Here is a 23,542-nt window from a genome sequence, read left to right as displayed (position 1 = left end):
TTATCTGTTTCACTCATTAAATCTGAGAACGTGACTGGTGTTAGGCACGCCTACTATACTTGTGTCATTTCGACTGAAATAGTTTTGAAGACTGAGTGAGGTTTGGCGCATGACAAAAAATGTCTGTAAGATGTTGAGGGCTTGAATAGATTTTTTGTCAGTATTGTTTGTGTGTGTGTGTGTGTAAGTGTGTGTGTGTAAGTGTGCACGCGTCCTCGGGTACAGTATGTGTGCTTGTCAGTTGGTTGATGACAGAACACAACATTTACATCAGTATGCAGGACAGTGATCTCTCTATGAAAATATATCAGCACATCATCATTGTTAGCCTGGCTTGGGTTGCATCCCAAACCCTGGTGAAGATGGGTGGGACCTGGCATATGAAACCAAACAGACTTCAGCTCGAGAGCCAAAGGGCATGTTCCATCAGGGGGGGGGGGGGGGGGTTGCTCATCAATCTGAGATGAGTCTCTTGGCCCCCTGGTAGGGCGGTAAATGCACGTAAGGCTAAAACAGGGATGGAACATCCCTCCTGGGAGATGGACTTAGCCATATGGCCCCGTGGGCTCTGCCAGCATGGCCATCTTGGTCTCGTGTCCTAACAGCCTCTCCTCGCCTCGCCTCTCTGCTCAGCCCTGCACTGTGTGTGCGCTGTGGACCAGAGAGAGACATATTCTAGGAGGACATTCTCGTGATTAGCTGGAATTCCACTTGCCATCTGTGTGTGTGTAACAGTCACTCTCGAAATTATAGTAATTCACTTGTCAATTTGTGATAAGTTATTTGCTGTCTGTCTGTCGTATAAGACACATTCCTTGTACAGTAGGTGTCTTTACAACCCTGCTTACTGAAAATGGTATAACTTCACAGATATCTACACATAAAGCTAAGTATAGTATAGTACATTGCATTCAACCTTGGCCATGGCCAACTCTTTGGAGGCATCAGACATGGACACCCACCTGAATGACTGGGGGGTTTCATGAATTGGAACTCAGAAAGCCCTTTAAAAACTCTCAGCACTCCTGCCCACCCACAGGCCAGACATGACATGAACTTCATACACTCGCTGGTGGTCCTCCATGAACATTTGAGAGCTTTGCACAGCTGCTGTAATGGTTACTCGTTAAAAACCTGGGGCAAGTCTCAATTGCTGCCTTTTGAAATTAAAACTTCATTGATAAACATTGGAAAAAAACATCAAGGCACTTTCTCTCCTAATGCCAACAGGAGGTGACACTGGTAACAGACATTGGTGTCTTACTTTTGCAGATGTCTGAATAAGAGCTTCATGGTGTTGTGGTTGGGCTTGGGGAGCTGATGGACCAGTTTCTTCACAACCTGGACCTTCTGTTTGGAATCCTTTATTTCTGCGTGGGAAAGAGGTGAGTGCATGTTCAGTATTCCGCTCCACTACATTGACAGACACAAATGCACTGCAGGCACCATATTGTATTATTTGTCTAACTCCCTTATTGCATCCACATGCGCAAGTTCTTGTTTGACAGCAGAAAAAATGCCATGCCGAGCACAATGAGGGTACAATAATGGTAATAACACTTTTTTTTATCAAACAAAACCAAAACAGTGTGTGGGTTCTGCATGCGTGTCTGAGCATGTGCGCTCAGTAAAGGGGTGGTGGGTGCTGATACAGTATACTATGACCAGTGCACAGCACAAAAGCGAGTTCATTCAAAGTGCTTCCTGTGCACAGGCTTCGCACCCGCCCTCCGGATCCAACTCCATTTGTGTCTGACCGACCGATGTTTGGATCTGCGGTGACTCTCGGTTCTCTCGCTCACATCAGAGAGCTCCGGCCGTGACATAATGATGTCTAATAGTGGGATCCCATTAGAGGCTGTTAGGTTGTAACTGGAGCCCCTGATCGTTGACCCCAGACTTGTAAGCTCTCCTTGCCCCAGTACTGGGCCATGATACCCCCTTTACAGCACCGACACCCCCCTCCCTCTCCTTTTGAGCCACGGGACCCCCAGAGAAACCATCTTGTCCATTTTTTCCCCTCTGCTAATGGACCCAAGTGACCTCTGACCCTGGGAAATGTGTCTCATTCATCACAGAGTGCCACAGATCTGTATGTTTCAGTTATATTCGCAACAGTGAGGAAAAGCACAATACACTAAAACCAAATATTTGTCCAACAGAAAATATTTTGTTCAAGATGTCCCAAGCAGCTAAAACTTCACATTAATCAAAGTTAGTTGGGACATTTATTACCAGTAGCTGCAGGCTGTACAGGGCTGTAAGGTGCCCTATTTTATTACCACATTTCAAATATACACAGGAGAGATGTTAAATAATTATAATATTATACTAATATACTATTATAATATTATACTAATACTAATACTAGTAGCCTACTAATGTTCTGAAATACAAACCCACAGACATTTTATTTCAAGACGCTCAGAAACATTAGAGTTAGGATCTCTTCATTCAGGTGCCTCTAATCAGGTTTGAACATCATCATTTGGTCAGCTTTTGATCATTTCAGTAACAGCACCTTTGATTACCTTCAGCTAATCACCACAGCACAAAGGTCAAGCCTGAATTACTCCACCCAAAACAATTAAGCCTAAACAGATGCTAGTGTTCTCATATCTGTGTGTATAACCACAGCTGATTGACAGAGGTTTTCACTAGAGAGAGAAAAAAACTCCACAGCCATTACTCCCAGACTCTTCTCTTGGCTGCCTGTCAGATCAATGACACTGAATAGTTTCAGTCAATCAAAGAAATGAAACAGGCAGCAAGGAATTGACCCAGCTCACATCACTGTACAGATTCCTTACTTCAAACAGAAAACCCCTGACACTTACAGCAGGATAGAATGTGCTGCATGCTTCGGTCACTGTGCTAAGTAATATTGGAGTGCTATTGCAGGGCCCTCTCTGACAATAGTCATTTCTGCCTGCCTTCCCTCTATTAGTATGGAATGAGGACAACATTGCGGAGTAGAAAAGTAGTGGAGCTCCTAGTCAACTGTACCAGTGCAGGAGGCCCCCTGGGTATGGTGGGAGCAGATGTCTGCGTGTACACACCGAGCTGGCATGGGCGCCCACTAGCAGATGCCTGCCTCCACTGCCAGGTCTGCCAGTTGAGCACAGACGGGCGAACACGTCCTGGGATTGCGCAGGAGTACGGGCCAAGGCCCTGACCTTCTGTTGTAGGTAAAGCCTGCTGCTTGATTGGTTTGGTCTGTTAACACTTCCTTGCTTTGTCATCACGGTCAATTAGACATGCGTTTTATCCCGATGAAAAAGAAACATGAGGCCGGGAACAAAATATACGGCCGGAGACGTCTAACCTCCTTCCTGTTCCGGTGCTGTTAGCTCATGACAGAACAAGCTGGTCTGTGACCTACACGTCTCCCTCTCGTGACATACAACGACTTTTCCCAACTCGTCGGAATCTTGTACAACCTTGGCAATGCCGGAGAATCCCAACCAACGGCCCACGGTTATGCAAAGAGGCAAGGGCCCTAACTTTCCTGGGGCTATAACAAATCTGTGGCAGTCGGCCTCTAAAATATTTAATCTGGTCATTACTGCTGGCATAAAGGACACCACTCACTAATTACTTAGCCGTTGGTAGCTAACATATTGGAGATGCCCCCTCATCCTCCATTTCTGACAGATGGCGGGGATGGAGCCATTAATATATAACAAGCCTCCATGCTCGCATTTAGATGTGCTGATTCACTGCAGCCTACTGCAGAGCAAGTCAGGGCAGGAGAGAGCCGGGCTCTCAGAAAAATAGCATCAGTGAAAGGTCATTAGGTAGAAACCATCTGAAAGTTTACAAGGGTACAGATATTGAATTCTGTGTAGGAAAATCATTATCCATGTTAATCACCACCCACTTTTTTTATTTCTGGTCACAACTATGCACATAATTGTACACAATACAAAAATATGGTGATTATTGGGAAAAACGTCTCTAATCAATCTCAATCTTGCCATTTGAACCATGAGCTCTCCGCGGTTGGAAAGTCATTTGAGAGGAAAACGAAACGTTCTGCACTCAAATTAGGGTTTTTTTTTCATGCCTGCGTGGTCCCAGGTTACTGCATTAGGCAGGATGTTTTGAAACCAAGAGGGACTTGAGTGATTTATGGTGTTATGACAAGAGAGAATTACAGCATTTCAGACATTTCCCAACAGAATCGATTTTAAGCACACAAATAAACATTTTCTTTTTGTCTTATTGCCCCTGCTGCCCAACTGCTCAGACTTGGCAATGTGACCTTAAAGGTCAAGGGGGCTTAATTCCCCATGTGCTCAATAACTGGAATCCTATATGGTTTGAGATCAAACATCTGGAAAACTAACACATCAGAAAGTGGAAATGCATACAAGTAACTCAGTGTTGAATGACTGAAACATTTTCAGTAATCACTAAAAGCTTAAAAACGCTGTCATCCTTGTGTGAGTTTCTACAGGAATCTATACATTCTAATTAGCTAAAGGCTCCTGGCCATGTTATAAGAACATGGTTGTGTTTGTGGGAAAAAATATATCTGTGGAATCGACAGCTTTGTTAAATTTACAGATATCACAAATGTGATATGAATGAATGGTAAGTGATTCAACGTGCAGTGCATGCGTGCCAACCTGCAACCTCTATGATTAAACGCTCATCCTGAATGCTCTGCCAGTATCTTCGGCAAAACACTGTGTAAATCCAAAGGAGAATTATTCAGATGCAGAGTAGAAACAGACTACATCTCCTCCTACTGAAATGCCAAAGCTGAATGCTGGAGTTTTGAACAACACAGCCTGTGCATCAGCCCAAGGCATTGTTTTAGGACGGCCCAGAATGACCCACATTGGTCCTGTCTCCCCTGTGTGTACAGAGTGAAATGATTATCTGCGTCCCACACTTCAGCTGCTGATGGTTTGATATAGCGTCCATAATCAGTGTGGTTCCTTGCTGTCCTATTGCAACAGCCACTTGCCATCAGCACTGCAGCAAATCTTATCCAACAAAAGAAACTGAACAAAAGAGAAACTTTACAGAATAAGATGGGCACTCTGACAGATAAACAAAGGTTTCAATGTGACCATCAGTGGACCGCATGGGTGTGTGCTGGCAGAGGCAGAGATCCCTTGCCTTGTGCATGCAGAATATGCATGCTGCAGCTCCTAAAAAGCAGTGAATATAATCCAATTACAAACACTGGAGTCTACTTTGCTCAAATAAAGCTTACTGCACAACCTGATCTCCAGGCTTAGTCTGCTGGCTTACTTAAACCCCATCAAGGCAAATATTAGCCCAGTGCAAATAGTCCTGCAGGTTATGATTAAGATTTTAAGTGTATCCCAATTGTATGCTTTTGGTTAATGAATAACAAAGTCTTAGAGGATCATGGCTGTAATATATTAAACATGAAAAGCTCCTTGATGAAATATAGAAACTGGATGTCTTTTTGCATTTCAAAAGCTTTCTGTGGACAGCGAGCTTGTATGCCAATGGAGCCATGACAGAGTTGAGTTAAAAGAGTTATGAGAGGGTAAGATATTAAGAATTTTTACAGTATTATCACTGAATACTTCAACAGCGTAATAAAAATTATATTATTGCTGGCAAAAAAATGGTGAGTTTTCTATTGTCTGTTCACTGACAATGACACATCTAAATTTTACTGCAGGAAAAAAAAAAATGTGGCATTAATGGACTGATCGTTTATGCTGGTGAGCTCGTCATCGTGGTAGTGGGCAGCCACTGTGTGAGAAGACTCAGAGGTTCTGGATCTGTGTGCATCAGTGACAGACAGCCGGATTGAACTGGACCAGGCTGAGTCTGAGAGGGAGACAGGTGGCTGAAGGCTCCCCGTCTGATTTGAGGGCTCCATGAATAATAGATGGGTGTCCAGATGAGCCAAGAGCCAGAGTAGACACAGCTGCTCTCCTTACACCTTCCAAAAGAGCCCTGCACTACACTGCACTGCTGAGCGAGACCTGGGAGCTGTCCTCCCTCTCTATCCCCACCTGAAAATCTCGGCATGCATGCTGGGTGTCAAGAAAGGAGGACGAATCCTACACCCTACATTCTGAGGGTGTGTGTTTAGTGGGGGGGGGGGGGGGGGGGGGGAATTGGAACAGATACAGCATTCTTATATAAAAGCTTACAAATAAGAAAAATAAGAGTTCCAAGTGTTTTATGGAATTGTAGTTCTCTGATTGGTGTTTATGCAGGTAATTGGGAGTAAATGAGACTTGTTAGCATAGCATAAGGTTCGCATCAGATCAGCCGGAGCGTGCGAGTGAGGCCTTGGACATGTGACAGACATGGAACGCTTTGCGTGACTGTACGAATGCAAAATATGTCCAGTGCACAGGCTCTCTCCCTGAGTTCCCCCGAGGAGAGAGCTTACAATTAGCGACGTGCTAATGGGCTGTTGTCCTAATCGCACCCCCCTCCTGTCCAGTCAGGCGGTCCCCTGGTCCCTCAGCTGATGCCACCACCACCCGTCAATCAGATGAGCCAGGATGATCCGAGTGACTCTAATAGCAGCGAGCCCACTGTGTTGGAGTGTAGCGCAGCACAGTCAAGGCCACCATCTTAAATAGGCAGTGATGGATGAACAGAGGCTGTTGTGTCCAAGTGTGTGTGAGTGCACATGGGAGAGATACTAATGAAGATGGCTTTCATGAAGTAGGAAGACTGATATGATCTTGTTGGCGCACCTTCTGATATTGTGTGCCTTTGAACGGAATGTTCTTTATTTTTTCTTACCTGATTTCTAACCGTTCAACCACCTGGGAATTACTTAAAAGGAGACCCAAACATTCAATCAAAAAAAGTTTGAAGACGTTTGAAGTCTGAAGTAGTTCACTCTTACCTGAATGTAATAAGCTCACAAAAAGTAATTTAGGCGAGCAATAACGCAGGCGCCAAGAGCTTTCATAGGGGCCTCTCCGGAACTCTCTCTCTGTCTCTCTCTCTCTCTCTCTCTCTAACTGCTGTTTACCATCAGGAGTCTATATTTATTCTCCTCCCCCAAGCTTTCTTTAGCTCAATTCCAGTGGAACGTGTTGCAGGTTGGGCTAATTATACCTCCTGCTAAGAGGGTCTCCTTGCAGTACTAATTAGTTGTCTAAACGTTATCTGAAAGTGATCAGCCTTGTAGACTTGGCCGATTTACTGGGTGGAAGCACCTTGCAGGCCAGTGGGTATTCTGGCCTACATTTTGAGCGTGTAAATATTTATTGCCAAATTATAGCAGCACCTTGGGATTACGTCTTCCTGTCTCCAGCGTGCACACACACTGGGATGAGAGCGAAAGCGTCAGTAAGGGTGCAAATATATCATCAGTAGAAATGCAAAATGAGGTTTCTTCTTACAAGAACAGATCATATTTTATAGATATTATAATAGCATCTTTGTGAGTTGAAATGTACACACATTGTGTTCTTTCATCACTTTCTTCTTTGTCTACTGTACATCCTCCATATGAAGGCCTCTCCACACTGCAGCGTTCCATACGGTGGCGCTCTGGTCCTCTTGAGGGGCTCTTTGTTTGCCACCTGAGCCACCTGAGTGCTTGAGGGTGACGGACAGATGGAGATATGGAGCCGGGGGGCGCACCGCTTCTGCCGCCTCCTCCGCCGTGAGTGTTTGGCCTTTACCGGAGGCCTGTGCCAGCGAAGAGCACCATGGTGTCAATCAGCCAGCTGACATGGCCAGGGATCGGTCTTGGCTCAGGTTGGAGACAGAGACGGAGAAAGGAAGGAGCAGCAGAGTCTGTTCTGGTGACAGTTTCTGTCTGGACTGCAGGGCTTGGCTGTGCCATCTGAGAAATTCCCCCACTCCCCAGGCAGGGGAGGCTTAAAGGGGTAGTGTGTTGCGGGGGTGGGGTGTGTGTGTGAGTGTGTGTGTGTGTGTGTGTGTGTGTGTGTGTGTGTGTGGTGGGGGGGTGGAGGGTGGGGGGATAGCCTTCCTATTGAACAGCGACCTCTTTTGGCTGACACACTTTTCTTTCCCACAAACTTACGGTAATGAATCCAATCAGTGCCTCAGAATGACACTGGGAGATTTAATGGCTCTTAACGGCACCTCATGTAATAGGGTGTGAGAACCTCCTGATGATGAGCATGGAGCAAACATCTGAATAATTCACTAGCACAAGTCATTGCTACAGCGGCATCAGCTCATGGTATACTCACTTATAGACTCGACGAACTGCTCAAAGAAGCGGAAAGGGAACAAGGGCTCGGGCAGTTCACGGAAAAACATCTTGAGTGCCCCGGTGATGACATGGATATCTTCCCACTGGCTGTCACCCAAGTTCAGCTCCTCTTCTGGGAAACAGGAGAGAAATTGGGAAATGTGACAAATTGTACAGAGAATACGAGAAAGATGATTGTTGTGCTAATGTTAGAATATCATGAACATAGGTCAACAAAATAACCAGAGACGAGCTGTGGTGGTTATTTGTTGTTGTGGCTATTATCTTCTTTGGACCATGCTTTGTGCGTGAATATTTGTATGAACAGATACTTCTTGTCTGACTTAACAATAATTTAATATAATTTACTTTAATAATAATTTAATTCAGGCCTACAGTATATCCACCATTTCAAAATAATTGACTTTGTTTCACTTCCTTTAATGCACCACTTCAAGGTATCCTCTCCCTAGACAAAACCGTTGGGCTAAGTGGTTTTCTGGGTTTGCCTCGCCGAGACCAGACCTCTCCCTAACCTGCTTTAGCCACTTCTACACAGCCCTGCTCCTGAAGACAAAAGACCACGAATCCATTCAATTAGCCTCTCCACTCCAGAGTGTACACTTGGCACTTCATAGCTAATTGCTAATCAGGCCATCTCTGTTGCCTCATTAAAGACATCAAATTCAGATTCTCCTCAAGAGCCCTCCAGGGATAGGCAGGCGGGAGTGCTGGAATGTGTATTGACCTTAGCCAGGGCTGGGCGATCAGCACACTCTCACTGGGAAACCTTTACATAACCCATGCTAATGAAAAGGATCCTTTACATGTGGATGTTGAGATCATATTGGTAGTATATTGTGGGTTTAGGGAGGACCTTATATATGTAATGATGAGAGTGTCTTGCTGTGGGAGTATTCTGCCCATAGGGAAATCAATGGTTGTGTAATGTTCAGGGAAGGTGTAGAACAAAGGCTAGCTGACTGCCATTGAAACAGTTTTGTCAGAGTCTATGAATGTTAAAAAAAAGGTTTGAGAAAGGGGTGACAGATCATTGTGCCATCACGAATCTCAAAAGGCATGCCATATAGGCAACACATTTGGCTAACAAACAAGATTTTCCTCCACATTTTGTTGTTAGGTATTCTATAAAGTCTGAGGGGAAATAATTCTCCATCTCAAATTAAAGGGGTCTTTTGAGAGCAACACAATTATTTTGGTCTTTGGAGTTTGCGTCAAGTGAATTGGGCCTTCACAAGTGTTTACAAAATACGCAGGGATAAATTTGTAGATCATTATGGAGAGCACATCAAAATGGAACTAATCAGTAAAATAATTTAGAAAATCACAGACAAACAAATATGAAAGACAAGGACTTAGATAGATGTCCTGTCCTGAGTACAGTAATTTCCTGTGTATTAAGTGCATTATAAATAAACCGCAGGACAGTGTTTTATGCTAATTAAAAAAATATATATATACTACCACCACAGTACCCAAGTAACCACAGTGCCCAATAGGCCAATAAATCAGAATCAGATTGTGTTTTAATAATAAAGACGAATGAAGAAAAGAATTGCATTCCCATATAGCCCCATGTATTAATCTCATAACTGAAGAAAACCTTGGTTTATAGTAATTAACTAGACTGCATTTCCAGCGGGAACTGCGAAAGTGTGCTTGCCCTGGTCCGGTCACCAACGTGAGCAGACAGTGACATACGCTATGCTGAACCTGGCTTGATCCAGGCATTGTAACAGTGCCTTTCAGTGTTGGAGCAGTGTCAATATCTCAAAAGCTCTAGGAGAGGGCTATTCAACTATTGGCTTGCGGGTTGAATGCGGTTCGTTGGATTTTACCTTTGGCCTGCCTTCGAATTTAGCTTCTATGACTGAGATCAAATCAATAAAATAAAATGACAGCAGTGATTGGCAGCAAAAATAAATAATGTAACGCGTCTTGCGCCTCTCAAACTGGGCTATCAGGTAACCTACAGAGGAATTGAAATTATGAAATATGACCAAGGCATTAAAAAGCTGCTTGTTTGTCAGGATACTTTTTCATTGATTTATTTTTAAAAAAATATGAGCTATGAGTGTGAATGTTATATATTCCATCCCACAAATTATGTTTTACTGGTTTGTTTGATAAATAATCTATATGGATTTGCTCTATAAAGACCTTATGTCTGTTTCGGATTGTTTTGTGAGCCTGGGGTTATTTTGAGAGCCTATTGATGTAGCCTATCTCAGATGTACAGTATCTCAGAATAAAGGAATACTTCATATTACTCTAAACCACCATCTGTAAATCAACTGTATACTACTGTCTACATTGCACTATATTTCTTGACCTGTCTCTGTATATTCATCACCTTTCTATACTTTGCCTCACATTGCAACACAGCTCAGATCTTTGGTTGCTATGAAGGCCAATCGTTCTAAATGGATGGTTGCTATGGCCAAAGGCCAGTTCTATCTCGTCTTGCCGTTGTCAAGCGGGCATATCGTAGAATTCTGATTAACCTTATCTTATTTGAAACATCTCTATTTTACTTAGCCCACTTCCATACTGAAGTCCCATTAAGAAGTGGCCACTTCATTCGCGCTTACCGTGATTTACACAGCAGCATTATTAAATTAATCTGTCACCATGCCTATGCCTACGTTTGCAAAGAAAACATTTTAATTTGATTCACATGAAACGTTACATTTAAAGGAGAATTCCGGTGTGATATTGACCTAAAGTGTATTGAAACATGATACCGAGTGTGAACGTATGTCTCATAGTCCATCTCGGCTTGTCCCCTGCACTCCAAAATCTGGCGCTAGTTAGCCGATGCTACCAACAGCTTTTTCAATAGTGGTGCTTCGGCATCGGGCTAGCCATGCAAATAAATCACTGTTTTACACCCATTTACGAGGCTCAATGTATCTCCACACTTCATTGGTAGACTTCCGAGGGCCCTGACATTTAAAACGAGACATTGAAAACTTTGAAAAAGCACTGGTGGTTTACTTACAAGACGATTTATACAGACAGTATCTTCACGAAGTTTAGTGTTTGCAGCCATCTTGAATTTAGTCACGATAAGTCGAGCAACGAGTAAGAATGAACTGGTATGATAAGGGATCAGATTCCAAAAATAATTCAGTGGAAATGCATGGATTCCAGTTTCTTCCAGTAGCAGCAACTGGAATCCATGCATTTCCACTGAATTATTTTTTGAATCTGATCCCTTATCATAGCTGTTCATTCTTATTCGTTGCTCGACTTATCGTGACTAAATTTAAGATGGCTGCAAACGCTAAACTTCGTGAAGATTCTGTCTGTATAAATCGTCTTGTAAGTAAACTACCAGTGCTTTTTCAAAGTTCTCAATGTCTCGTTTTAAATGTCAGGGCCCTCGGAAGTCTACCAATGAAGTGTGGAGATACATTGAGCCTCGTAAATGGGTGTAAAACAGTGATTTATTTGCATGGCTAGCCCGATGCCGAAGCACCACTATTGAAAAAGCTGTTGGTAGCATCGGCTAACTAGCGCCAGATTTTGGAGTGCAGGGGAGAAGCCGAGATGGGCTATGAGACATACGTTCACACTCGGTATCATGTTTCAATACACTTTAGGTCAATATCACACCGGAATTCTCCTTTAATGTACATGTTGACAATGAGTAGGCTAGTTTTGGTTGTTGGTGGTGTTATTGCATCCCTTAATTATGCCTACAATGCAAGTTCCCTCGTGATTGGAAGCTCCTGTACACAATAGTAGACGCATTTCAAAACATCGCGTTAGGAGTTACGCCCCTGATCCACTAGCACGCGATGCGAATTCCCCAAATCGCGACGCTACCCTCCATGAAGACGCTTTGATGGGCGTTCCCTTTTGTAGATGTGTGGAAACGGGAGGGCAAGAGCAGGTAGCCTAGTAAAACAACCAAACAAAATGTTTTCCTCCACTATTTTGAAATTACCGAGGGAAAGTCACATCTATAAATTAGTTTGCAAGTTGTGCGGTCATTTCAATCATGAAGTTGTCCCTGTAGGATTCTAGCCACACATCATACAAACACGGGAATGTAGACACTGCTATGATTATTTTTTCTCATCTGACATGTTTCTGTACGTTGGCGGTAACCACACTACCGGAAAATTAGGTTTTGTTTAGGCTACGTGATGATGGACCTCCCCTGCGTTTTGCTCTACTATTGGATACTCGCCTCGCGATGGACGGATTCATTTGCATAAAGTTGGGGATTGCGGAACTTTTTGACGCGCCGCAGCCACAGCACTCGTCGCACCGCATACCCAGAATCCTAAGCGGGTGCGGAATTCGCTTCTCATAGAAATTAATAGGGATACTGCGTCGCGGTGTTCGCACCGCGTGCTAGTGGATCAGAGGCGTTAGGAGTCCTCGCCACTTCTTTTAAGCTGTCTCAGACTTAGGTGCTACTTTTAGGGCTAAAGTGCTAAATAGCAGTCCTAAAGTTACAAGTGACGAAGTTACGAGTGCAAGCATCTCATATCAAATGACCATGGCATTACGCTAAACAACATACATCCCAATTAGCAACATACATCTCCTCCCTATAGCTAGCCACACAAGAAATTAATGATACTAAATCTCTGCTTAGCATGCTTCTCCGCTTAGCATTCTAATAACAGAAGGGGCACATTTATGTTGACCACTACAACATGACTCATTATGTCTTTAACTCTATAAAACACTTACTTTCATAAAGGAAGCACACCATCCAGCACATACACATGGAAACCGATATTTTAGGTACTTGGCCACGAACTCAAAACGTGTCTCTCTGAAGCTCTGTTCTAGAATCTTTGCTCTGAACGCTGCGTTGCTAGGCAACATCAAATAAACAAAATGAGCGTCTTTTCAAGGTATTAAAAGTGTACGTGTGATTACGAATGGATGTGTGTGGTTTGCAATTAGAATAAACAAGAAATAACATTTCCAATAATTTCCCATGATAAATTACATAATATTTGCACCTTCCTTACTTGTGAAGCTCACACCATATTTCAAGTACACTAGTGAAATGTAATACAACTTTGCCACCTAGCGTTCAGATGTAGGCTATTTAACATTAACGTGACATTGCTTGCTTATTCTTTCGTCAACTCCATGCTTTTAGGAAAACAATCTTTTTATCATAGTTCCCTCTTCAATGAGCGATTACCATCTCGTTTTTGTAACAGAGATAGCTGTTTATTGTCCCTAGGTTTACAGAAACATCTATTCATATTAATACGTAGCCTATGGAGAGCTGCCGACCACTGTTCATTACGGCCCAGAATGCCTTGCATGTCTTTACAACAAAACAACACAGTAAAACCTAAATGCCCGTAAACATATGGATTTGCATACTTGTAACATTTTTAATAATAATCTCCCATCATAATATTTAATAATAATGAAAGATTAAATTTGAATACAGTCAATGTGAAAATAACTGTCCTACGTCAGCAATAAATAGCTAATGTTCTCCTTACCATTTCAGTTCATAAGTCCATACTATCCCATGGCAGAGCAAGGATTTCATGATTGGGCAAGGTTGCCCGGAGACATTGTGACTGCCCAGAGACATTGTGCATACTTGGAAGGCATTGTGATAGATGTACCAGTACAACTACAAATGTGGAAGGTGATAGGTACCAAATATGGGTGGGTGGTTTGCCAAATGCTGGAAACTTTAGGAATGTTTTCTTTTTTTTTTTTAGCTTATGCACCCTCACATTGGAGTCCCGAGTTCAAATACAAAATTTGGTATCGAATTTCGCCGCCGATTTTGTTTGGCTGTGACGGGCAAACGCTTTCGAAAATCAAAAATCCTTCTGGTAACTTTTGTGAGGCTTGGTCCAAGGATAATGTACGTCAAGTTTCGTGGCGTTCGGACCAAATTTGGGACCTGTGAAAATGTAGTTTCGCTTTCTGTTCAATCCAATATGGCGGACGAACGACACGCCCACCTGACGTCATCTTCGCGAGCAACTTACACCGGTACTGACCGGACGTTTTAAAGTTGGAACGGTGTCTCTGTCTCAAAGGGCCTAGGCGCTAGAGCTGACAAAAAATTAGGGAGACGGGAAAAATAAAACTTAAGAAGAACAATAAGTGTGCTTTGCAAGCACACTTAATTACGATATTTTTTCCTCCATGATGAGGCCAGATGAATTGGACTAACTACATTTATACCTTACCTGTAGCAAACTAAATACCACACCTGCTTATCCATGACCCTAGCCAGTTTATGCTAACATGATGTCTTTATTCATAACAAAGACCACAACTGCTCATCGCTGTAGCCTCACCAGCCCATGGAAATGAACGCATTGTCACTTCATTATGTGGATATCATCACCCTAATATGTCATCCTCTAAATTGTTGAGCTGTGCATGATTAGGAGCTATACTCATCTGAGCGGACGACGGCTAACCTGCAGCCATTTTTCATTTCGCCACAGATATGTTGTCTCTGTGATGTGTCTGTCTACACGGTCGGGGCACCTGAAGGCTACTGGGTTCAAAACACACACACTGCCTAATCAATTTTTTTGAAGTTTCCTGATCTAATGCAGAATAATTAGCAGCTCTGGGAATCTGTGGGTCACCTAAGGGTGATGCGTTCCTCTCACGGCTCATCATGTCATAATAATGTCTCCAACAACAAGTGCTGTGGCCGAGCTCCGTCAGCCCCTCTTCCAGGCAGCAGTAAGTAGGTGATTCATGACGTTCTCAAACACAACAGGCAAGTGGATGAGAGCAAATGGACCATATTATTTTGTTCACCGACCAGAATAATTGTTAGTCAAACTGAGAAGTTCCGAAAGGTCCAGTAGGAGAATACTACTGTTTCTGTACTGCTCCTATAGTCATGGGAAATGCGAAATGTAAACGTTACCTTGGTCAACCATGAATCTTAACTTCTGGATTGTGGCCAAGTTACCACTCACTCTGTATATGCCATCACTTTGCAGACCTGTGGAGATATATATAAAAAGTATAACCATAGAAAATCCTGATGTAGATTTTACTTTCCCCATTATAATGCCATGTCAATCCATCCATTGAAATGCATGCACTCTAAACATGACAGAACTATTGTACAGAAAATTAAGTTGCTGTTATAGATGACACTTACATATTGACATTTAGATTGTAAACTTAAACACAGTCAGATTGCTAAGCCTTATACGTCTCAAAGGTCTGCTATGCCCTTCCATACTATGACTGTAAGCATGCTTGCAACTAAGTTGAGTCAGTCACTACTTTCTATATAAATTGTACAGTGTTGCACACTGCACTGATTACGCAATGATAATGCATTGCCATTTCAGATATCAGAGTAGTGTGTCAGAAGTCTGTTTATTTGAAGCCTTGTTTCCTAGCTGATCTAGTAAAGACTTTTGATATTTACCCCGTCTTTCTACTTCCTGTATGCATAGCCTGATGAACTTCGGCACTGTGGTTCCCTCACGACTGCACAGGGTCAGTATGTGGCAACCAAATACTCGATCTGAGGAAGAGAAGAACAGACACATTTCTACATTTGCATTTATATTTATGTCACACGTATCAATGTCAGTTGATTCAATGGCAGTTCTTCAACTGTCAGTCAGAACACCACCACCATGAAGAGCGGGGAAAAAGGACAAGATGTGGCTTCTTGGTGTGAGCCTATACAAGAAAAAGTAGGTCAGGAAGTTGCAAGCACAAGGTCTGTCACATACTGTAGGTCACTATGTGAGAGGCTCACTGGACAGTGTCATAGACCGGTCATGAGCCTATGTTCACATCACCATTTGGTGAGTAATTTCTCTTATTGATCAATATTCAGAATCCTCCCCTAGGCACACAGCTTTCCCAGCTGTCACAACAGCCCCCATTTTCACATATGACACCACAGTAAACGCTGCATAATTGAAATGTATTTCGCCACATATTATGCATCATTACATTTGCTATATGCACCATCCAATTGTTCTTAATGGGTTCACTTTCCCAGTCTGTTGGTGTTAAGCCCAACCTTGAACAGAGTGTGGATGTTTTCAGAGTAGCCGGCTTTATTTAAGGGCCAACAGCAAACCTCAGGCCGAGTTTTGTCGATACAAAAGGTACCAAGTCAATGGGATTCATCATCAATCGGTTTTCATTTAATGTGGGGCCAATGGAGCGCTCCCTAAAGCCTGGACTACTTCAAAGAAGGCCAGCTCTCGCTGCCATACCAGCGGTTGGGGGGGATCTGGGGGTAGGGGATGCACCAAATACACAGATGACTCTAAGGAGGCCACCTTTGCATGCTAAATCAACTTCAGAGAGCTGAAGGAACTTACAGAGGGGAAATAGGCAGGGGAAATGTGGGAGGCGTTGGGGTTGGGGTGGATGGGTGGGGGGTGGCAGAAGAGACAGGCGCTCGAGGAGAAATCCTTCCTCGAGTGAGGGGAGTGCCACCGCCAGAGCAGAAACCTGATTTTCGGGGGGGCGCGACGCCACGCTCTGTGAAGTGGCTCGGCTTTGCCTGACGGCCGTGCCAGAGTCGGCAGTCTGGGGGCCACCTGCACCATGACTTAATCCCGGAGTGTTTTTATTTATGCCATCAATAACCTCCTCTCCCTTTGATCTGCCGGTTTTTGTCCTGTGGACACAACATTAAAGGAGGGACGTCTGGGAATGCGAACGGGGGGAATTTGAAAATACCGTTACCTTCTTCTAAGGCTTCCACAATGTGCTTAAAAATACCCTTTTAATGGTGTACATGCCCTCAACCGGTAAATGTACTCTTTGCTTTGAGCTTCAGCATCCCTCTGTCCTGTAATGGCATAATTTGTCAAGAGAGAAATTATTATATACATCATAATGTGTTTTTCTCTCTTTCAAAAATGCATACACATAAAAAAAACACTTGTATAGACTTGCGGTGTATCCAAATCATACTGAATTTACCTTAACAAGTAACGATTCCTTAACTAACCCCAAGTCTGAAATGACCATTTCAAAGCCAGAGGCTGTCAGGATCTTTCAGAGAGAAAGGAATAAAACACAGCTTCCCTCCAAACAAAAGCCATGTGTGTTATTGTGCAAGTGATTGTTGCCGTGCAAACAAGTGTCCGAGTCCAGATGGCCGCGGCTTCAGCAAACGCTCACCTTTAATGAGGCCCTTCTCCTGCAGCGTCTTCATGGAGGGCCGCCGTGAGATGAACTTCTTCAGTCTGTTCTTCACGCCGTTCTTGTCAGCACTGTCTGAGGCACTGTGCTTCAGCTTTGCGGACGAGAACACTGGTGAGAAACAGAGACAGACAGACAGACAGACAGACAGGCAGACAGACAGACAGGCGGGAGGAGAATAGAATGTGAAAATGAGGATCAAAAATGTTATGAAAGTTGGCAGCACCCTGAGTGAGACAGCATGTGTACATAACTGCCAGAGAATTATTTGGCAGCTCACAACTAAGGCAAAAATATTTATCAATCAGCAAAAAATAGTTGTTATCAAGTGCCTCCCCCTGATCATTTAAACCTGATGACAATTTGACAATATTTGTAAACTAAGACTCAAGACTATTAGACATTCATCAGTATTCGACTCCATAACCAACCATGTTAAGAGGTCAAGAGGTAGAAGTTCGTAAGATAGGCACAAAACTTCAACCTGACACAAGCAAGAAAAGCATTGGTGTTTTAAACAGTTAGCGTTATTACTGATGCGTCTCATATATTTGTGTTGGTGCATTTAATTTCCCCATTATTCATTAGAACCTCTTCCTGTGATTTGCTCTCCTACCAGCCAACCTCTCCCGTATCAGTTCAAAACGCGAGCACAACGACCTCCGCATGGGAGAAGGCCACTGCCTGGGAATATCTAAATGCATGTACGGGCTGTGGGAAAACCTGTGCCCTGCAGCCACTGGAGAAGATTGTCTTCTCCATGTACACAAATTAGCGAGATTATCGCCAGTAGCATCACAAAAGACCAACGGTTCAAAATAACAAAGAGAGACTGGAGATAGGCTCTTATCTTGTCCCTGATCTCTAATTAGGATTTTAATATGATCACCCAACATTGCCATCAATATATGATTTTTTTTTTTTACTGTGTATAAATTGATGAGATTGACTTGAACCATTGACTGGGATTTGCATAATTGCTCTGTGACATATGCTGACATAATGTTAATTAGCATGTTCATGTCACTTTTTACCAGTGCTTCTCCACAAATCAACATTTTTCCCACACAACACAAGAATATTAAACACAACACACACTTACTGTACATGAAATAAGAGAATGACTCTGTTTTCCCAAACAGTGAGCGAATGATGTCATCAAAGTGAAATGGTAGTATCACGGTGAAATTTAATATTTTTTTAAAAAGTGATATTAAAAATGTCTCATTTAATCCGGCCAAGTACAAAAATGTCTGTTGGAGGGTGGGGTGGGAGTGGTGCAGATGGCAGGCCATAATGATACATGATGTTACATTGAAAACGCTTGTTTCTGTAACAAAATTGATTTTGTCAGAAGCAGTCTGTGAACATTTGCTTTTTGCACTGCTAGAGTATTCCAGTAACAAGATGGGGGTCACGGCTTCAGCTTCAAGGCAAGGCAGATATTAATAAAACGCCTTGCACTGGTGCACTCCAAGTCTCTCTGGATAACAGCCCTCTGCTGAGTGTGGACCTGTGGCTTGGGTGTTTAGTAGTACTCACTGAGGGATCGCCGGTGCTCAGGTTTGGGTTCTTTGACTGCGGGGGCCTCTGAAGTTCGCCTGGAGAGATACTCGGTGCTGTTGGACCTTTGCATGCCCGGCCTGCCCATTGGCCTTCCCGCACCGCTGCACTTCAGAATGGATGACACCAGAGAAGCACTGGTTAGAACTTTAGAACACGACAGAACTCTTAGATTTTAGAACATAGGAGACACTACGGCAAAAGACTCGAATCTCATTAAAAATATGTCCTGTGTCCTTTGACAAGGAATGATGTAATTTAAGGAAACCAATGTTTGCTAATTAATCATTTGTGTCATGTTGCGTTATTTGCAAACTCACATAGTCACACAGTGTATGTGTTACTTAAATAATTGTTATCAAGGTTGGAGTTCAATTTGAAAACGGAAAAAGACCTACTGATCTGTCGGCTGTCTGTTTGATAGCATCACGCCATTTGCTTATTGTAGGGAAGTCATCAGATTGAAGGAGGTACTCATCACCAGCATAGGTAGTTATCTACAAATGAGGAAAAAATTAAACAATTACAGTTTAAACTGTAAACAACAAATGTATCGTAACACCCCCAATGATCACCACTTTTGTTCAGAAATTCTAAAACAACGATGTTTTTTAACACTTCAAAATAACATTTGCTAAATTAACCTTACATTTTTCAGTAGCCATTGGTGTGTAGATTTGAACAAAATCTGGTATGGTTCTTAACGGGTGCATTTACTGCCTGAAATATCCGATTTTGTTTACCACGCTTGGAGTTATAGTGCTGGCCTTATGGGTCGCCTATTTACGCCGTTTTAACGGCACATGAACGGTTAGACTGAGAATTCTCGTCATGAAATAAAAATTCCACTGGAGCTCCAAGCGGTTGTGTACACGCAACCTTACAACACTGTTTACAGCTCTTTGAGTCACGGTAAAATGTCATTTTTGGTACATAGCTAATTTAGATACACCTATGGTGTGGGTGGTTGCGTTTCTTTAGGAGTCCGCTGTCTTGGTTTGTATAGAAATGGATATTAAGTGACACATACACGCAAGACGGTGGAAATACGGGACCGACGGTAATAGGGGGAGTTCCGATAGGCCTACATCCTAAAATTAATTTCTATCTGCAATACAGAAACAGATGTGTATTTTAAAAAATAAAGAATCTCTACAGCATATTATGTTAATTCACCAACATTCATAAAGTGTTGCATATTTATATAAAATTATGAACACATCAGTTAAATATCACGTTTCTTTTGTTTGGGGCAGTGAATATGCTGCATGTCAAAAGCCTTGCGTTTGCTGTCACTGTCAGAAGGAACATTATACCAAATGACATGTATCATTCAAATCTAATTAGTTAAACTTTACAACCATTTGTAGGTCACCGACATGACATAGGAAAGCTGTCAAATGTGATATATTGGGCTTCACTGTGAAGAGATTTAGGCTCGACTGGGATAACTGTATTCTGAGTGAAAGGATGTACTGTAGTCTTCTGCATTCAGTACAACTGTGGGTTTCAACAGGGCTGTGTTGCATTCAGTCTGAGCTTTTAAAAGATGTTAGAGGACTGAATCAAAGTTCTCTTGGTGGAGAATACAATTAGTGAGATACTTGTCAACTAAATATTGAGCCTGTTGTGCATTTCTCCGACAGCACAGTAACATCACTTGGCACCGTCAAATGGAATAAGCGCTCCACATGTAAAACTATGGTAAACAGTGGCATTAAGGTCACCATTGTCGTGTACGCTTGAAACTGAAATGATACAAAGCTACATTCACGACATTCATGATTAAACAATGTAACAGAGACACATGCAGTACAATTTCACGTGGTAGGTTTTCACCAAAAAAATTGGTATGAAACCTGAGTTGATACTGCAAAAAATACAGTTGAGTAGGCCTACAACACAAAATGTGACCACACCACACAGACTCCCAAAGTTTTTGCGCGCTACTGAGAACTTTGCTGACTTTGTGATAGGGCGTCAAGAGAGTTTCGAAAACGCTTTTGGGGGGTTGCCTTAGAAAAAAATAATGAAAAGAAAGGATGAAAAGGTCTGGGGCCAGGCACGTCAGCCTGTGTTTGTGACTCCACTGTTTTTGGGTAACGGATATGTGAACAAGCATGTTTGTTTTGGAGCGCAAGCTTTCCTGGAGGCTGAACACGACAATCAGAGGGGGGGCTGTAGAACTGGGAAAGATCAGGTTTCGGGTAAAGTGCCTGTGCAAAAGGCATTGCCCTTAAACTCCTCTTCAGCTGATCTGATCACTATCAGTCTTCCTTTGTGCCCGTAACACGCAGTTTAGATTCGAGCCATTTCACTCTAATTCATATTCATATATTCGTCAGCTTGTGTGGGTTTTACGATGCACACATTTATCACGTTATGCATGATTGGTCAACATGGAGAAGAAGAAGCAGCAGGGAGAAATACATGACATCTTCCTGTATTATCTGTTCATTAATGTGTGTGTGTGTGTGTGTGTGTGTGTGTGTGTGTGTGTGTGTGTGTGTGAGCGGCGTAGTGTTTGTGTGTGTGTGTGTGTGTGTGTGTGTGTCTATATGTGTGAGGTACTCAAAGACCCATGTGTACAGGCTATCCTCAGCTGATGAGCTGAGACCTTACAGTACATTGCATTGTCAGGATTAGGCCCAAATCCACTGGCCTTTTTGCACGATAACGACACTTTCTTCGCGGCTTAATCAGAAAGTGAAAAAAAAAAATCTCTCTGCCACCCCGGCACATCAAACATCTCTCTAAGAGTCTGAGTCATAGATCCACTGAAGATTACCAATGACTTTAAAAGGACAACAGCAACAGTCCTCTCAAAGCCTATTCACTTGGTTAATGAAAAACAGGATGAGAAGCTCCTAAGTACACTGCGCTCCCTATCCCGCCTCATCTTCTGACTACTCGCCGACGGTAATCTCGCTAAGCAGAGGTATGATAACGTGCTTGAATGTAACTGTGCATTCGGATGCAATCTCCATAATCCGGTTGGATATTAATGTCCATGTTTGGTATTTAAAGGGCTGGACAAGTACGGCAGTGACTGTAACTCGTGGTGTCATTTGCTTCATTTACTGTGTAAAGGCAGTGCCCCCCCCCACACACACACACACACACCCAAGGCTTTTGGGGAGTGGGGGCAATGGGGGGAGTGGGGGCAATGGGGGGAGTGGGGGAGGGTTGTCATTCCGTCTCTAGATTCTACAGAAATTCCACAGGATGGGTATGAATAATAAGCGCATAACTGTTCCATGCCAGTTTGTTTATTATGTTTCTTGTAACGTTGCTGTGACAAAGACAGAGATCTCCACCTTTCCCTCCCTCCCCAGTCCCAGTCCAAATCCTTTCCAGTTAATATCTGATGCCCTTCAGACTCCATATGAGAGCATGTTGTGCACAGTGTCCGCCTGAAGAACAAACATCTTTGAATTAGATACAATCACTCATAAAAAAATGGCCAAATCTCAGACACATTTTGTTTTGACAGTGTTGTTTATGTTGATCTCTTCATTGGTATTATACTGTATATATTAAGAGTTCATGAACATCAGCTCAATAAATTGCTCAACATCTCTGTCTGAGGAGTCAAGCATTCAACCAGATGATCCGTCAACCAAGTATGTTTTCCTGAACAGCACACTGCCCAATGCTTCAAACTGACACGTTTGTGATCATGAAACGCTTGGCTTTCATCTCATTCATATACATATTGTCCTGTCTAATGTATATCTAAGCCTAATGGGCAGTGTAATTTATCCAAGTCATTATGCTGGTACTCAAAGGAAAGACTCAAAGGTTGAATTGAATCAACTAGATGAGGTGATAAACAGTCTGAAAGCCCTGGCTCTTGAATGGCCTGAAAACTATGCTACGCGAATGAGGTTTAGCCTATTAATTCCCTTAATTGTTAGGGAGAATGTAAATGTGAATGACTGTAACTATGGCAAAGTTTTGTTTTGAATCAAGTAATGAAAAAGAATATGAAATAGATTTCTTTTCTCGATGCTCTGCTTATTAAGAGCGATTCTGAATGTCTCGGCTTTATTTTGACAATTCATTAATATTTAAATATGCACAGTGCTACAAAGGAGAGAATGCCATTTGTGCTTTAAAATTTGCATTTTGCTGTTAAATTAAACATTAATTACAGAGCAACATAAAGAAACAATTCAACTTTGAAGCAATCTAGATTGCCGGGTTAATTATTTCTAATTTGCAACAAATCTGCAGATCTGTCTATGAGTGCAGAGTATTGGATTGTGGGGACAAAACAAAGGCAGAGTGGAACCAGTCGACATAGAGTGTTACCAGGGTGCGTGTGAGGGGTTCAAATACATTGCAAGTTATTATTTCAAGGCAGAGTTTGAAGTTTCCATTTACTCAGAAATGTGCTCAGATTACTTATGAGAAGTTATGAGTCAAACTTAAGGTGCATTTCAGAGAGCATTTCATACCAAAGCAAGCAAATGGACACACGGCTGTTCAGAATATATGGGAACGCTGCTTTATGTATATTAAAACTGCAACACACAGACAGTCTATGATTTAATACACTGCATGTCTGAGAGTCTGGTGTTGAGAGTCTTGTGGTTTAGCCATGGC

General features: G+C 42.7%; 1 protein-coding gene across 1 annotated transcript in view; it reads right to left on the bottom strand.

Moving 5' to 3' along the window:
• The window catches only part of arhgap15 (Rho GTPase activating protein 15), a 45,372-nt gene that overhangs the window by 6,065 nt on the left and 15,765 nt on the right, over window positions 1-23,542 (bottom strand). The window contains exons 7-13 of the mRNA XM_042073880.1: window positions 19,333-19,431; window positions 18,914-19,043; window positions 17,351-17,482; window positions 15,624-15,722; window positions 15,108-15,185; window positions 8,187-8,321; window positions 1,265-1,370 (exon numbers count right to left, since the gene is read on the bottom strand). Coding sequence (XP_041929814.1) covers window positions 1,265-1,370; window positions 8,187-8,321; window positions 15,108-15,185; window positions 15,624-15,722; window positions 17,351-17,482; window positions 18,914-19,043; window positions 19,333-19,431 — 779 coding nt within the window. The remainder of the gene's footprint in view (window positions 1-1,264; window positions 1,371-8,186; window positions 8,322-15,107; window positions 15,186-15,623; window positions 15,723-17,350; window positions 17,483-18,913; window positions 19,044-19,332; window positions 19,432-23,542) is intronic.

The sequence above is a fragment of the Alosa sapidissima genome, chromosome 2, assembly GCF_018492685.1.
Source record: "Alosa sapidissima isolate fAloSap1 chromosome 2, fAloSap1.pri, whole genome shotgun sequence".
Lineage (NCBI taxonomy): Eukaryota > Metazoa > Chordata > Actinopteri > Clupeiformes > Clupeidae > Alosa > Alosa sapidissima.
This window is presented reverse-complemented; position numbering and strand designations above follow the sequence as displayed.